Source organism: Lolium rigidum, chromosome 5 (genome assembly GCF_022539505.1).
Source record: "Lolium rigidum isolate FL_2022 chromosome 5, APGP_CSIRO_Lrig_0.1, whole genome shotgun sequence".
NCBI classification, from domain to species: domain Eukaryota; kingdom Viridiplantae; phylum Streptophyta; class Magnoliopsida; order Poales; family Poaceae; genus Lolium; species Lolium rigidum.
The window spans coordinates 260,017,833-260,033,160 of record NC_061512.1 but is presented as its reverse complement, the minus strand read 5'-3'; the positions used below and the strand labels follow the sequence as shown (position 1 = coordinate 260,033,160).

The 15,328-nt window shown below is 51.3% G+C and overlaps 4 protein-coding genes across 6 annotated transcripts; 2 read left to right on the top strand and 2 right to left on the bottom strand.

The window, feature by feature from the left end:
• Positions 1–1,935: 1,935 nt before the first annotated feature.
• LOC124651107 (auxin-responsive protein SAUR36-like) lies at positions 1,936–2,479 on the bottom strand. The gene has a single exon (XM_047190249.1). The coding sequence runs from the start codon at positions 2,437–2,439 to the stop codon at positions 1,990–1,992; it is 450 nt and encodes a 149-aa protein (XP_047046205.1). The 5' UTR covers positions 2,440–2,479; the 3' UTR covers positions 1,936–1,989.
• Positions 2,480–6,398: 3,919 nt separating this feature from the next.
• LOC124651361 (auxin-responsive protein SAUR36-like) lies at positions 6,399–6,880 on the top strand. Its single transcript, XM_047190458.1, has one exon. It carries the CDS (start codon positions 6,449–6,451, stop codon positions 6,878–6,880), a length of 432 nt encoding a protein of 143 aa, XP_047046414.1. The 5' UTR covers positions 6,399–6,448.
• Positions 6,881–8,857: 1,977 nt separating this feature from the next.
• Positions 8,858–13,605, bottom strand: LOC124652116 (disease resistance protein RGA4-like). Of its 3 annotated transcripts, none has more exons than XM_047191141.1 (4): positions 12,711–13,605; positions 9,972–12,504; positions 9,391–9,817; positions 8,858–9,283 (listed from the first exon to the last, which is right to left on the bottom strand). In XM_047191141.1, the coding sequence occupies exons 1-2, from the start codon at positions 13,556–13,558 to the stop codon at positions 10,374–10,376; spliced, it is 2,979 nt and encodes a 992-aa protein (XP_047047097.1). In that variant the 5' UTR covers positions 13,559–13,605; the 3' UTR covers positions 8,858–9,283; positions 9,391–9,817; positions 9,972–10,373. The 3 variants fall into 3 exon arrangements, with proteins under 3 accessions (XP_047047097.1, XP_047047096.1, XP_047047099.1); XM_047191140.1 differs by having other exon boundaries at positions 9,391–9,806; XM_047191143.1 differs by having other exon boundaries at positions 8,858–9,277; positions 9,391–9,806.
• Positions 9,235–9,815, top strand: LOC124652117 (auxin-responsive protein SAUR36-like). The gene has a single exon (XM_047191144.1). The coding sequence runs from the start codon at positions 9,314–9,316 to the stop codon at positions 9,767–9,769; it is 456 nt and encodes a 151-aa protein (XP_047047100.1). The 5' UTR covers positions 9,235–9,313; the 3' UTR covers positions 9,770–9,815.
• Positions 13,606–15,328: the final 1,723 nt, after the last annotated feature.

The window sequence follows — 15,328 nt, the reverse complement described above, 5'->3', positions numbered from 1 at the left end:
TGTGGGACTTGGAGGCCATCATGTCTCTCCAAGCTGTTAATAGTTGCATCATGGGCTTATCCTTCTCATCCTACTAGAACATACATGAACCTCATATCAAAATCAACAGCTACCAACACATCTTGGCTTGTGTAGTATTTCGTCTCCATGTATGCATGCGACATCTCGCTTCTTGGCACTCCTGTAGTTACATGAGTGTCATCAATCGCACCAATGCAATCCTGACATGAAAATTAGCAACTTGTGAGGGCTTGCTGAAGTAGAACAGTGTTATGCACAATGATGTTCGCTTGCTCACTTTGAAATATGGAAACCATCGGTAGCTGTCTTTGATCTTGGTGGGAGTGCGGGCATATGACGTCTTGATCATATCTTCTATGAGCTTCCTAATAGCATACAAGACTTGCTTGAAATAGCGAGATATTGTTTCAGTGGATCTCCTCCCTGTGTTGTGAATTACTCAGAATCTCTGGTTATGTCCAAGAACATGAAGAGACATTGCCACTTGCTCTTTGATACAGTAGTGGATGCTATCTTTGAGCAAACCCTAGCCCTGAATGTGTTCACCAGGTTGTTAAAGGGACCCTTTTCATCCTCAGCAGCCTCTACATCGTTGTTGTTATAGGTGTAGTTCAGATTGTTCATCCGCTTTTTGTCATGTTCAAACAGTGGACCATAGGTGAAAACCGATATGGCATTGCAACGAGTTGCTCGCTCTAACAGCACAAACATCTAGGCATGAATCACAGCTATGAGCGTAGCCGCGTGAATGCAAATCTTTTAATGGTTTCGGCCGGTAGAGGGTTAGAGGTGCTTACAACCTTGCTTGAAGGCGGCGCCATGGTACCGTCGGTGGAGACGACGGGGAAAAGATGGTGCCCGACACCAAACGAGGTCGCCGCCGCCGCAAATCTGCGAACCCCGCTTCCCAGGGGAGTCGGTGAGGCCGATCTGCCTAGTACGGCCTGCTGGTGCCGCAGATCTTAAACGCCACCGCCGCCTTCGTTGTCCGAGAGGGAAAATGGGGAATGTTGTCTTCTCCAGCGGAGGTGACCCCCTATGTGGGCGGTGAGCCTACTTTCCGTGCCATATCGGCTGGCCAAATTTCCCCCTCCCTCCATCTCCCTCGACACCCATGTGCTCCCCCCGCGCGCTCAACTTCCCTCCTTTTGCACCCGCCAGTGCGTCCCAGCGACAACATACCAATCGAGCATGCCTAGCGGGCCTGTCCCGACCCTGCTTTAAAGTTCATGCGAGCCAATAACAAGGAACACGGTTGCCTTCCAATCTCACGATTTTTGCATCCCTGGAGCCAGGGTACGACTTTCCGAGCAACCAAACTCGTCCTAGATGCATGCGCAGAGGTCATTCTTTCTTTAGCATCTCACGTGGTCTCCAGTTCATTATTGTTTCCCCCATTTCGACTTTAAGTCAGTTGTAAAAAAAATATAGTATGTTTTCAAAGGTATATTCTTTAATTTAATTCCTGACGAAACTGGTGATACTTATTTAGGAGGATTCAATGTTTTGGTAATTAGGTCTCATTCAGTTGCTAAATTTTCCAGGGTCCCCTATTTATTTAGCTGAGTTTTTTGTTCAGTGGAAGTTTTTCTTTCATCTAATTCCAAGATGCTAACATGTGTAAAACTCATGTGGCATGCATACTCGAATGTATCACCCTTTGCTTTTCTCTTCAATTATTCGAAAGCTCTGGCGTCGTTTTATAGTTCACAAAATAGCAGCACAGATTAGTTACAGTTTCAAAGCAATGTGTTAACACACAAATATAGCTGTGTTACTGAAGCTCAGTGACTATATACGGACTCTGCAATAAACGGTTGAACTCCATATTTTTTATGACTAAAAAGATTGCAAATTTCATCACGAATCTTTGTTCCATTTCAAATCTACCAACCCCATATTTACATCTCCGATTGAACATAAATGGTATCTAGAACAAGATCCTAGCTAGCTGCCATTCTTCAGAAGTTAACAAACGCGTACATGCTGGCTAAGCACTACAGATGATGCCATCAGGCCACAATCAAAACGACACGGCCTCACAATGGAGCTCAGGAATGCCTTCACAACTTCCATGGAGGCATCTCTCCTGAGCAAGCACATGGCGTACTCCATGACTGCGGCGTCACATGGCAGCGTGATACGGCCATTGTCGCTGCCTGAGAATCCGAACTCCTCATGAGACATCCTCAGGAGCTCACTGAAGACCGCATTGCTGAGGTATGCCAATGGCACCTCGAACCGGACCCCATCGGCGGTGTACAATACGCAGTGTCCCTTCACCGGTACTGAGATTGTCGTGTGGCACTCCTCAGCGGCTCTTTTTGCCGTCGTAGTCTGGGTGATCCTCTTCCTCCCCATGGCCGCCATCCTCTGCCACTTCTTTGCCATTTGAGCAAGCTTCTTGGCATTGACCATGGTAGCTTCTCTTTCTTTGTTGGCACAAATTTCAGAAAAACTCTTGCCTCAGGTGGTAGTAAGTACTCAGCTAGGTTTTGCAGTGGTTGGCTTGTGAATGAAATGATGATGAGATGGTATGCTAAGCTGGTAGATTTATAGGCGGGGAGGGGGAGACGCATCATGCAGTGTAGGTGCAGCTGATCAATATCTCAGGGCAGCGGGGCCACGCAAAGTGACCGGGCCGTCCGTGGAGACGCAAACCTGGCCCAAATATGTGTCAGGTTTGCGTCTTCGCGGACGCTCGGCGGTCGCACGGAGCGACCGCTCGCGTCCCCATGGGCCCTCATGGCAGCGACCTAGGTTCGATTGGTCTCGAATTCACAACGCGCGTCGGTGTGGCAACCGCGGCGACCAACCGCCGCAATGGAGTGCCGAACCTCCGCGGAAGAGCAACCGCTGGCCTCTTCGTTTTACGCGCCGCCGTTAATCCGTGCACATTATAACCCCCGCGTCTACGGTAATTCAAGTTCAACCGCCTCCTTCTTCTTCCTCTTCTTCTTCTCCAACACCGGCACGTAATGAGGGACTACACGCTGTCGTCCGACCGGAGAGCGAGGGCAAGTCGCCTAGATTCCTGCATTGGTGGGAATCGCCGGCGACGCCAAGCGATCCGGGCTCCACGCCCAGCTACCCTACCTCCACACCGAGTGAGGACGAGGAGGACGGAGGCGGCAATGGCGGCGAAGGCCGGAGGAGGACGGAGGCGGCGCCGCGGCCGACGCCGACGACGAGGAGGAGGGCCAGGAGGAGGAGGAGGACTCCGGCAGCAAGTTCGCCCGATTGGAGGCGCAGGAGGCGGCGGACGACAAGGCGGCGGCAAGGAAGAAGTCCAGGGCGCTGGCGCGGGCGGCACGTCATCGTCCGTTCACCGACGACGACGACGAAGACGCCATTTCTTCCAGTTTCAACTCCTCGACGGGCGCGTCGTCCTCCAGTTCCGACGACGAGGTGACAAGCAAGAGGCGGAGGAGTTTCCACGACGACGACGACGCAGGGCCTTCTAACAAGAAGGCCAAAAAATAGTTTTAGTTTATATATTTTTAAATTTCTTCTTCTTTGTATGTTAAATATGTTTGAATCTAGTCGATTGAAGTATTCGGTTAATTGTTTAGGCTATAATCTATTTGATTGGACCAACATGACATCATGAGTACATCTTTTTCGCGTTTAAAACTTGATCATTCAACTAAATTGAAAAGAAGTAGCAAAAAAAAAAACAGTTGCATGTCCAAAATGAATGCGTCGGACCGCTGGAGGTAGCCCCCGACGCAAACGGACATTTCGCCCCTCGCGGTCATTTTAGTGTCCGCGGGGCGACGCAAATGGACGCTCGCGACCACTTTTGAGCGTCCGAAATACGTCGCGCCGCTGGAGATGGCCTCAGTTGGCAAGGGACAGAGGCATGAACTCAGAACATGTAATGCTGCAAGAGTGCATAGACAAGCAATTAATGCGATCTTGATTTGATTTGATTTTCCTGGGGCCATCAGTCTGCCACTTGTTGGAGACTATCGACTGATACTAGCAGTGTGATTTTGCAGCCTTGGACATTACAATTTTCTTCCATACTCACATGTTTCAAGTAGTGGCCAAAACAGAGGACCACCTGTAAATTGGGTCCATTTCTGCTTGTGATTGCCCAACGAGAAACCAATTGATTATTTGGATGTTGATGATAACCTAATGATAAGAAGTATATAGAGTGGCCCCTGAGATGGAGATGTCATGTCTAACAGTTGTTCATGGATCCTTACGTGAGTCATGATATGCAATTGTTTATGCTCCTTACAGTCTACACTTTTCTGCACATTCAGTTGGGAACTTGTGCTGGTCTAGCACATGATCTGTTTAGGTTTCCATGTCTCGCATGGTGGCTTCTCCCTGTTGCATCTCATATCTATTAGGTACTCAAGTACTTGAGTACATGACCAGAACAAAACCTACTGTGATTTGTGAAGCCACCTTTGTTTCCTCTGAAAGTGGCACCTCGCATTTCCATGCTGAAGCAGATGTGTGTTGTGTTTACTTCTCAACTGCAATGCAATGCATTGTATTGTGCAACGTGATGTTCCAGTTATAGTTGATATTCTCATACATGACTTTGAATATAGATGATCCAGAAGAGGAAAAAACCTCTCTAAGGATGCTGCCGTTCTCTGTACAGAACTTGTATAGGGGAACATGCATGTTCTGTAGAGAGCTTTGAGGCTTGGTCAAGTGCGTGCATTCACCCTGTGACTTTTTGAGCGTGGCAATGCTATGAGCACGTAGCATGCAATGCTGCTGAAACTGCAGCCAGCAACCCAAACGGATGAACCATGGATGCATGCATCCCAGCTTGCACATCACTGGCTTGCAGCCATTGCCACACTGAGCGGTTCAGAGGAGGAGAAGCGGCATGTGGGCCACATGTTAATCTGTCACAACGTGCGTGACGATCCTAAGAGCATCTCCAACAGAGGCTCTAAAATTTGGCGCTGTAAACGTCGTTTGCAGCGCGCTGGATCCGGATACAGCGCGCGACGCTGGCGCGTGCTTCGCCGGAGGCTCTATTTTACAGCGCAACCAAAAAAGCCAAAAACAGCCCTTCACCCAGAGGCTGTAAAATAGAGCTCCACAAACAAGTTTTTTCAACATACATACAACAAACAAGATCAAACACCCACAAATAAATCTGAAAAAATCAACTAAATTACTGTAAATTATCCATATAGCTAGAAATTGATCTCAAGCTAGCAATCGAATCCCCGTGCGCGGCCGAAATCAGTCCGTGCGTGCGTGCGCGGCGACATCAATCGAGTCCGTGCGCGGCTGAAATCCGTGCGTGCGTGCGCGGCCGCGCGAGCTTCAGCTCCAGCTCCGCCAGCGAGTGCCGCAGCCGTGCCGTCTCCTCCACCGCGTCGTCCCGCGTCCGCGTGGCCGCGTCGAGCCGCCGCGAGAGGTCGGCGGCCGGGCGCCACCGCTCGCCTCCGTCGCCGCCCTCCGAGGCCGAGGCCGAGGTTGTCGCTCGCCGACGGCGACGAGCGCGGGGTGGAGCGCCGGGTTAGGGACACGAAGAGCGAGCGGATGACGGCCCCCGGCGACGCGGACGCCACGGCGCGCTGCTTGAAGCGGCAGTCGGAGCAGGACACCGCCGCGATGTACGCCGCCGACGGCCGTGTCGGCCGCGCCGCCCTCGCTCCGGCCGCGCCGCCTCGCTCCGGCGGGAGATGGGGAAGTTGGGTGCGTCGGCCATGGCGCGGCGGGAGATGGGGCAGGTCGACGGGGCGGCCATGGCCCATGGCGCATCGGGCGAGGGGAGCTCGAGCGGGGCATGGCATCGGCTTGGATTTGAGCGTCGGTTTTCTTCCCGCGGTGGAGAAGCCAACTTACAGCGCGCGCCGGTTGACGCACCAAATATAGAGCTTTGGATAGCGCAAACTACCGCGCGCACTAAAATATTTACAGCGCGACCTATTTTACAGCGTCTGCTGGAGGGCGGAAAAACGCGTTTGGCGCTGTATATTGGCAGTTTTTTTAGCGCGCGCCTAGTTTAGAGCCTCTGTTGGAGATGCTCTAAGCAACCAAAACGATCAATGGGTAGCTCTGATGTAACACGCGTGCTATCATCAGCCATTAAGCAGGCCGGACAGTATGGCAACACACTCTGCTTTGATCTCTCCAGTCACCCCGACAACAGGCAAATAGGTTGGCCCCAGAGAGATTGAATCAAAGATCATATCGATATGATGGCCTTACACTTGCAGTTAGCACGGTATGTTCAGATCTCATGGCCATGTCCCTTGCCAACTTGTCACCCATGATAGCGTCGCCGCACCTAGACTGCATGCACTGCCCTCCTTTCTCCCCCCTCACCTATATATACATCCATCAGCTTAGAACCACAGCCTCCATCCACAACCAAACCACCACATCTACCTAGCCAGCTGAATACCTGACACACAAGACTCTGAACTCTCTGAACACCATGGTGAGTTCAAAGAGACTTGCTCAGATGGCCAAGAAGTGGCAGAGCGTGGCGGGCATGGGGAGGAAGAGGCTCACCCGGACAACGACTAACGAGTGCTGCGCAACGTCACCGGTGGCGGTGAAGGGCCACTGCGTGGTGTACACTGCCGACGGAGCGCGCTTTGAGGTGCCGCTGGCATACCTCGGAACGGCGATCATCGGCGAGCTCCTGAGCATGTCCCACGACGAGTTTGGATTCGCGAGCGACGGAAGGATCACCCTGCCGTGCGATGCGGCGGTGATGGAGTACGTCATGTGCCTGCTTAGGAAGAACGCATCGGAAGAGGTTGAGAGGGCTCTCCTGAGCTCCGTGGTCAGGACTTGCCACCAGGATAGTGGCTCGGAGCCATCCATGGGAGTTACTAGATCAGTAGCTGTTTCTAGTTTCTAAAGTCTACAAAGGGACCTTTTTAGACTTCTTAGGCTCTTAGCCATTATTTAGGATGATGTAAATATGTAGTTTCATATGGGAGACAGATTTTTCCACAGCAGAGTTGAGACTCCTGAACGCTGAGTTCTGTAGCAATGGCTGTGATAAGTTAAGGTAAGGCTCAATTGCATAATGGTGTGAATCTATAATGCATTTGAGTTCACGAAATATCACTGTATGCATGGCTCGGGAGTTAATCTCTATTTTTTTAGATAAAAGGCACAAGTGTCCAACTTTGAATTAACAAAGCCACGAACGGCGAAGATGATACAGAGTGCTGAACCCAGCTTACAGGTCGAGACCACACACCCACACGAATTACCAAAGAAGCTACAACCGGAAGCGCGACCAACGGGCTCAGCCGAAACGCCTACGAAGACTCGGAGCAGAGCTGGAAGCTACAGTGTCGGGCCGGAGCTCACTCGGGAGCGAGCCATTTTTCACGCGTGCCGTCGACAGCACTCCTCCGTCGCAGAAACGCCCCCGGAAGTCGAACACCACCGGGGACCAACCCCCGTTGCTCACAGACCGAGAAGCAGCACCAAGGAAGCTCGACAAGGGAAGGGCACGGAGTAAGCCTTGCCGAAGATCGCCGAAGAATCACCCCGTCACAACCTTCGGAGAGCCTCGTGCTGTGGGCTCCAAGACGGTGTCTTCAAGAAGAGCACGACACCGGAGTGCCGCCACCGCCCGATCCGAGGATCTTGGGTTTTCGCCCGGAGGAAGAAGATGGACGGAGATTGGCCTCACGGCGCCTTCAGCAAGGGAACGCCGTCCGCGGACGCCGCCACCGTGGCCCAAGGGCAAAGGTTTCCCTTTGGCAAAATCACCGCCATCTACACCCCACATCATTCAACTCGCCGACTACCATGCCGCCCTCACGGCCGTGGTCCCGGCCAGCACCAGAGTCATTGGCTCGCCCGCTGACCAACATGACTCCCACCTTCCAGGGCCGCCGCCCCGGCGTCCCAGCCCAGAGAACAGCCGAACAGAGAGCAACGCTGCGAGAACACCACACGCCGACGCAGGAACTCGACCACGACCACTGCGCCACCACCTCGGCAGGGGCAAGATCCACGACCAGAGCAGCAACCTACAGCCCCCATGGCTATCAGGTGTTCTCTAACTATGGAGCAACGAGCGGGGGTTCGATTGGGCCCGGGGCCCCTGCCCCGGCCCGCACGAGGACGGCCAGATCTGGAGCCGCCATGCCCACCGCCGCCACAGGGAACATCCGCGCCGCCGGCTCGTCGCAGCGTCGTCTCCGGCCAAGCTGAGCCGCATCAGGCCCCGCACCCCCCGCCCTCGGCCAAGCTGCCTCGAGGACGCCGCCGCCCCACGCGGAGGAACCGCTGAAGCTGCCACGAGCACGCCCAAGGACCACCGCGAAGCCGCCACGCCGCTGGGGAACGGCCGCGCCGCCGCTCCCTACGCCAGCGCTGCGCCCTCGCCGCCGCCACCGCGTATAATCTCTATTTTCCCTCACGTATAATCAAATCTGTGAAATATATAAAAAAGTACACCAAAGATTCGAAGAGGAACGTGGTACTGATTTGCCAAAATGACATGGAAGGAAGACCAATTGGCCAAATCCAACTTCGCAGGAATGATTGGTATCTTAATCGCTCGCATCAAATCTTGTTCTAGTCAGTCAAAACTTACTCTCTCTCATTTTTCACTTTTTTGAATAAATCATGTAAAAAAGTCCATGCTGAAACATGTAAGATAGTAGATCTCCACCTCTGCTCCTACGTAAAAAATGAAGATAAATATGGCCATCTCCAGCATCAACTGATGAATGTGGTCTCTCACTTGATAATAATCTTGTAGCTAGGTGTTTGGGCAACTGACGAGATTTAATCTGGTTGGTCATCAACACTCTGTCACAGGCATGAGTTTAGACTAGATATCTTCATCCTAGGGGACACTCTACATATATCCTTTCACTGGGATATGATTAATCAATAACCCAAAATATCAGAAATGAACCATCATCAGTCAGCCATATGCCTCAGGTGAGTTATTCTCAAAAAGAAAAAAGAAAAAGAAAAGCAGGTGAGTATGGCAGCACAACGGATTGTCCAACAACACACAAGACACTGCTAGTACTGTTCCCAACAAGTGGCAAACTGATGGCCCCAGAGAGATCAAATCAAGATCACGTTGCTTGCCCTGCACTTGCAGCATTACATGTTCTGCGCTCATGGCCATGTCCCTTGCCAACTTGTCATGATAGCTGCACCTAAACTGAATGGTTCCCTTTTCATTCTCCCTCAGTCCCTCGCATATAAATCCATCAGGCTAGCACCACCATCCCCTCATCAGTTCATCCACAAAACACAAGCTAAAGCAGCACCACTACACCTAGCCAAGAAACGAGTAGCGAAACAAACCATGGTTAGTCCCAAGAGACTTGCTCAGATGGCAAAGAAGTGGCAGAGGATTGCGGCCATGGGGAGGAAGAGGCTCACCCGGACAGCGGTAGCAGCGAAAGGAGCAGCCTACGATGAGTGCTGCACAGCATCATCGGTGGCGATGAAGGGCCACTTCGTGGTGTACACTGCCAATGGGGCACGGTTTGAGGTGCCGCTGGCGTACCTCGGCACGGTGGTCTTCGGCGAGTTCCTGAGGATGTCTCAGGAGGACTTTGGCTTTGTGGGCAGCAAAGACGGGAGGATCACACTGCCCTGTGATTCCGCGGTCATGGAGTACGCCATCTCCTTGCTCCGGAAAGATGCATCCACGGAAGTCGTGACGGCGTTCATGAGCTCCATTGTGAGGCCATGCAGCTCTGATGGCTGTGTGGTGGCACCATACGTAGATCTTAACCAGCAAGTGGTTGTTTGTTAGCTTCTGAAGAACTGCCGCTGTATTGCTAGCTTTAGCCCTGTTTTGTTTCTAGCATGATGTGAATATACAGTTGCAAGTGGTAGAAATGGAAACGGAAACAAAGATTATTTTGCAGTTTGCAACGTGGTGATATTTTTAACAATAGAAAACCACGAGCATGTAGAAAAGGAATTAAGGATACTGTTATGGTGCTGCTACATACCTTGTTGCAAAAGGTACGAAATGTTTTGAAACTACAGACCATACAATACACCAACAGCTCATCATTTCATCTCTCTCTGATTCAAGAGACCAAGCTCATTTACGCAGCCGTTTGCTTCACTGAACTGAAGTAGCACTATCATGATGACGTACAGATGAGTCCGACAGCATACTAAGATGGTCATCTGCCCGTTAACAGCACAGGATGGACAATCAATTGAGATCACGAAGAAGACTCTTTGAAGTCTCATATTCTTTGATATTAGAATCCAGTCCTTATCCAAACTTGGTTGGACTACACATATTTTTCTCTTCTGGCTGTGTTTACATGCATCATGATGATATATAAATATGACCTCTACATCATACCAAGATGGTCGGGTTGCTCCCTCAGTGAACGGATTCATAACTGCATAGAGGAATTCGAATGGATGATCACTTCAAGCCGCGAAGAAGACTCTGAAAGACGCATCTTCTTGAGACCAGAATCTAAATCTGAACTTGATTGCACTACGCATATTTTCCGTTTTTCTCTCATGGCAGAAGCTTCTTCATGCCCTGGTCCCTCACTTTCCATTGGATCACCATTTTTGAACAACAAGAGTCTAGGCCTATTTGGGTGGTTCTTTGTTGCTTCTTCCCAATCTGTTCTTGTTTGGTCAGACACTGCACGGTCAATTGTGACCTCCTTAAGATGTCTGAGGTGTCTGATTTGGATGCCAGAAAGACCAACTAGACCGGGGCAGAGAAGTTGGAGTGAGACAATGTTTGGAAGAGCTCCTTGTTCGATTGCTGGCAGAGGTGAAGCAAGACTTCGCACTACAAAGCACAGACGCCGCAGGCTTGGGAATGCCCCTTTTCTCATTTCAAAATTCTCAAGCTGATTCGCGATCAGCTTGAGGTAAAGCAGGTTACCCAAATTGATCAGAGAAGATAGAAGATCCCGTGTAAGGGTAGCTGATGAAATAGACAGTTCCTTGAGACCTATCAGCAAGGTAACAAATGGAGGTAACTGGAGTAGCTTGCCATGTAGCTTCAGCGACCTTATATCATATTTGGAACCTTCAGGGCATGGCTCGAAATCAAGCGAACTCAACATGTCTTCAGAACATTCTTCTGAATCAAGTGATAGAGAACGAGCACCTGCATTGTCAATGGGAACCTTGCTGAAATCCTGAATGGCCTCGGAAAGCTCAGTGGTGTAGCTGCTACCATTTGCAACTGGCTCACACCATATCTTGACCTTTCTCAGATTTTTCATATGACCTATAAGTTGCATAAACCCTTGGCTCTCGCTTGTGACAAATCCAGCTAAGGTCTTTAGGTTGCTCTTATTTCCAGACAAGAACTTCACCACCTTCCTCATCTTGTTTGCATTCCTCAGATCATCTTTGTCAATCGTGAACTTTCCGAACAGATGGGTTAAGTGGTAGAGCATAATGGCCTCAATGGGCAATGTCTTTATCTTGGTTCTCCTCAGATCCAGGGTCTCTAAGCAATGCAGTCCTTCAATGCTGCTCGGAAGTTTCTCAATAGTGCCCCCAACACACAGATATTTCAGATGCCATAGCTTGCCTATGTGTTTGAGGTGATTGTCTTCCAGATCATTGCATTCATCCAGATCCAGAACTCGTAGCAGTTTGCACTTACGAACATAAGAAATAGCATCACCTGCTTTCCCAGAGACTGTCAGAGACCGGACACGGGATAAATCCTCCTCAGATGCCTCACTATCTGTCAAACTGCCACCGTGGACAGAAAGGTGGCAAGCATTATTAAGATAGGCACAGGGTCTTGGGTGGTTCCGAGACGACGTCGCGATGAACCCCTTCGACATGGACTTGTGCAGCAGAAACTCATGCATGATGGCATGAGTCTTGAAGGTCTTCACTTGTGCATCGTTTCTTGTCTCAATAGACTGGATGATATTCCGATCAATAAGTGTCTTGAAAGTCTCACCTGCAATGTCCTCTTCGCTGCGAAGAGAATCGCTCCGCGCGTATCCTTCAGCTAGCCACCGCCTGATAAGAACTTTCCTTTTAAGGGGGCGATTGCTTGGGAATACACTGAGATATAGCAAGCAGGTCATATCATACACAGACAAACTTTCATAGTTATGCATCAACACCCTTCTTAGTTCTGCGAAGTTGTCATGGTCATGCTTCTCTCTCAGATGATACCCCAGGCTGCGGCATAGCTCTGCACACTGCTCCCCCGTAGGCTCAACTGAACTTTTCATGAAATCGGAGACACTGACAAGAGCAAGTGGAAGACCACCACATTTCTGCAGCAGCGTCGTCGAACCCTGCTCCAGCTCAGGCGATCTCACCGCCCCCTGAAGAGCTATCTCCATGGAGTCCTCTTCACCAAGTGTGTCCAGTTGGTACACATAGCCACTGCCATGGCTGCAGTTTTTAGCTGTTTTGTGAGTAGCTGTGGTCAGTAGGATTCTGCTGCTTTTGCCATTGTCTCCAAAGATGAAACTTATAGCGCTCCACTGCTCCATTGCAATGTCGTCTATGACAATCAGGTACCTAGCAATCAAATTGGTTGATGGAGGTTAGAAGATGGCATTCCACTAAAGGAAGTTCTTAAAACATTTCAGTAAAATCTGGAAGAACTGGACAAATATGATTTGCAATGCTTGAATTCTGGGATCCCAAAATTCAGACTTTACAAGAAACGATCTAAATTATTATTTGGGATAAGGATAAAAGAGGAGTATGGAAGATGCAAACACCTCGTGTCCTTGAGGTATTCCGTGAGCAAGGCTTCAATACGTTGGCCATCAGTAACAGCAACATCCATGGCGTCCTCCGGACGAACTTGCCGGAGTAGATCTCGTAGGATCTCACTGACCCTGTCATCATTGGTCTCCAGTGACGGCCGACTGGCGTCAACCCAGGCACGGCGGTGGAATTTCTCCATGGCGGGAGGGCTTTCGTAGACCGCCCTGGCGAGGGTGGTCTTCCCCAACCCGCCGAACCCCACGACGGAGATCACCCTCAGCTGCTCCGGCTCGCCCTCCACCTCGTCCAGCATCGAGAGGAGCTCCTCCACTGGCTTCCCAATGCCCACCGGGTTGCGGTTGCGCGCCACGCGGCACGACGCCGAGGATGCCGCCGCCGATTCTTGGCAGGCGGTGACGGGGATGAGGACGCCGACGACCCGGTCGTGCGCCTGCTTGAGGCGGGCCTTGAGCTTGTGGATCTCGTCGGCGAACCCCGAGCGGCTCTGCACCTTCTTGAGCTCGTGGGCGACCCGGCGGACGAGCGCCGACGGCCCGCCGCCGCTGGAGCGGGAGGGCCTGCAGGTGAGGCGGTGCACGATGCGGTCGATGCAGTCCTGCGCGTCATGCGCCAGGCCGAGCATCTCCTCGCTGTACAGCCTGGCGACGGCCGTGCGGCCGTCGCCCCGCCCCAGAGCGTGGATGCGGTCGTCCATGGCGGCGGCGATCATGCGGAGGTCCTGCTGGATGGAGAGGGTCTCCTGCCTCAGGCCCTTCTGCTTGTTGTACTCCTTCTCCAGCACCTGGAAGAGCCTCCCCATCACGCTCTTCAGAAAAGCGCTCGCCGCCGCAGACTCCATTGCTGCTTCCTTCCACAGCTCCACCACCACCGTTGACTCGTGATGACCTTTTGGTTTTTTTATCATCATCTAAAGCTATAATTGATGCATCCTCATGGAGATCTCATAGCGATATTAGCTTCTCAGCTCGTCGGATCCTGGCTGATGTTGCATCTCATCCGTTTATTGCAGGGCGTAGCGCGCATGGTGGTTGGCTCGCAGCAAGCCTGGGCATTGTCACATTTGTTCCTCATGCTAGATAAAGCTATGCAATGGCCATTTTTTACCCGCATTTGGCTGCACGCGGGTTCCATGTTTGGTCAGATATGGTTTCGGCTCGTGGAAAATATCTCCACCCCGCGGGGTAGATTGGGGCTTTCCTCACGCGCCGTAGTTGCGGTCGTAGAGGTCCGTCACCCACCCAATCGTCGCTCCCATTCCTCTCCCCCAATCCCCTCTCCCCAATCCTCCAAACCCTAGCCAATCTCCACTCGACCGCAGCCTACGTTGCCCCCACCCCTCCCTCTTCTTCGGCTCCAATGGCAGATCTTCTTCTCCCCTTGCCTCACCCAATCCTCAGTCGAGCTCTTCTTCTCCCCTCTCACCACCTCTACCTCCTTGGCGGAAGTTGCCTAGAGAAGCACCGGTTTCTGCTAGCCATGTAACGATGGGAACATGATCTGCTTGACTGCCTATCTTCAGTTGCCCCCTCGTCTTTGCAGACGATGTTGGCCAGCGGCGCAATGTGGGGAGCGGGCATCTACGATGCGCGGGGAGCGTGTGTGCTGTGGCGCTTGATACGTCCATTTTGCATCACTATTTTATATCATAATTTGTTGTTATTCATTGATATATTTTATATTTGGAGATGATACTTATGTTATTTCATCTATTTTGCATGTTTCATGATTATTTGGGGATCGCGCACCGGAGCCAGCATTCTGCTGGAAAAAGCACCGTCAGAATGCAAAATTTCGGAAGATCAACAGTTGACGGAAATTATATGAAAAATCCTATTTTTCTAGATGACGAAGGTAGCCAGAAGGGGGAGCCGAGGGGACCCGAGGTGGGCCCACCTCATAGGCCGGCGCGGCCCAAGGCCTGGCCGCGCCGCCCGTGAGGAGGGGGCCCATAGCCCCTCTCGCCTCCTTTTCTTCGCGTACGTCTTTGTCCCGAAAACCTAAGCCCCGGAGGATAGTCGCAAAGAGTCACGGCCGCCTCGCGGGGCGGAGAACACCGAGAGAAAAGAGCTCTCCGGCAGGCTGAAATCTGTCGGGGAAATTCCCTCCCGGAGGGGGAAATCGACGCCATCATCACCGTCATCGAGCTGGACATCATCTCCATCATCATCACCATCATCATCATCATCATCACCGCCATCTCCACCGCTGCACCTCGTCACCGCTGTAACAATTTGGGTTTGATCTTGTTTGTTTGATAGGGGAAACTCTCCCGGTGTTGATTCCTACTTGTTATTGATGCTATTGAGTGAAACTATTGAACCAAGGTTTATGTTCAGATTGTTATTCATCATCATATCACCTCTGATCATATTCCATATGATGTCTCGTGAGTAGTTCGTTTAGTTCTTGAGGACATGGGTGAAGTCTAAATGTTAGTAGTGAATTATGTTGGTTAGTATTCAATGTTGTGATATTTAAGTTGTGGTGTTATTCTTCTAGTGGTGTCGTGTGAACGTCGACTACACGACACTTCACCATTTATGGGCCTAGGGGAATGCATCTTGTATTCGTTTGCTAATTGCGGGGTTGCCGGAGTGACGAAACCTAA

Bases quoted from the DNA above. Each gene is read 5' to 3' on its own strand.
- LOC124651361 (XM_047190458.1), top strand. From the start codon at position 6,449: ATGGTGAGTTCAAAGAGACTTGCTCAGATGGCCAAGAAGTGGCAGAGC.
- LOC124652117 (XM_047191144.1), top strand. From the start codon at position 9,314: ATGGTTAGTCCCAAGAGACTTGCTCAGATGGCAAAGAAGTGGCAGAGG.
- LOC124651107 (XM_047190249.1), bottom strand. From the start codon at position 2,439: ATGGTCAATGCCAAGAAGCTTGCTCAAATGGCAAAGAAGTGGCAGAGG.
- LOC124652116 (XM_047191141.1), bottom strand. From the start codon at position 13,558: ATGGAGTCTGCGGCGGCGAGCGCTTTTCTGAAGAGCGTGATGGGGAGG. The intron at 12,505-12,710 runs GTGTTTGCATCT...TTTGATTGCTAG, and splicing joins GAATACCTCAAGGACACGAG to GTACCTGATTGTCATAGACG.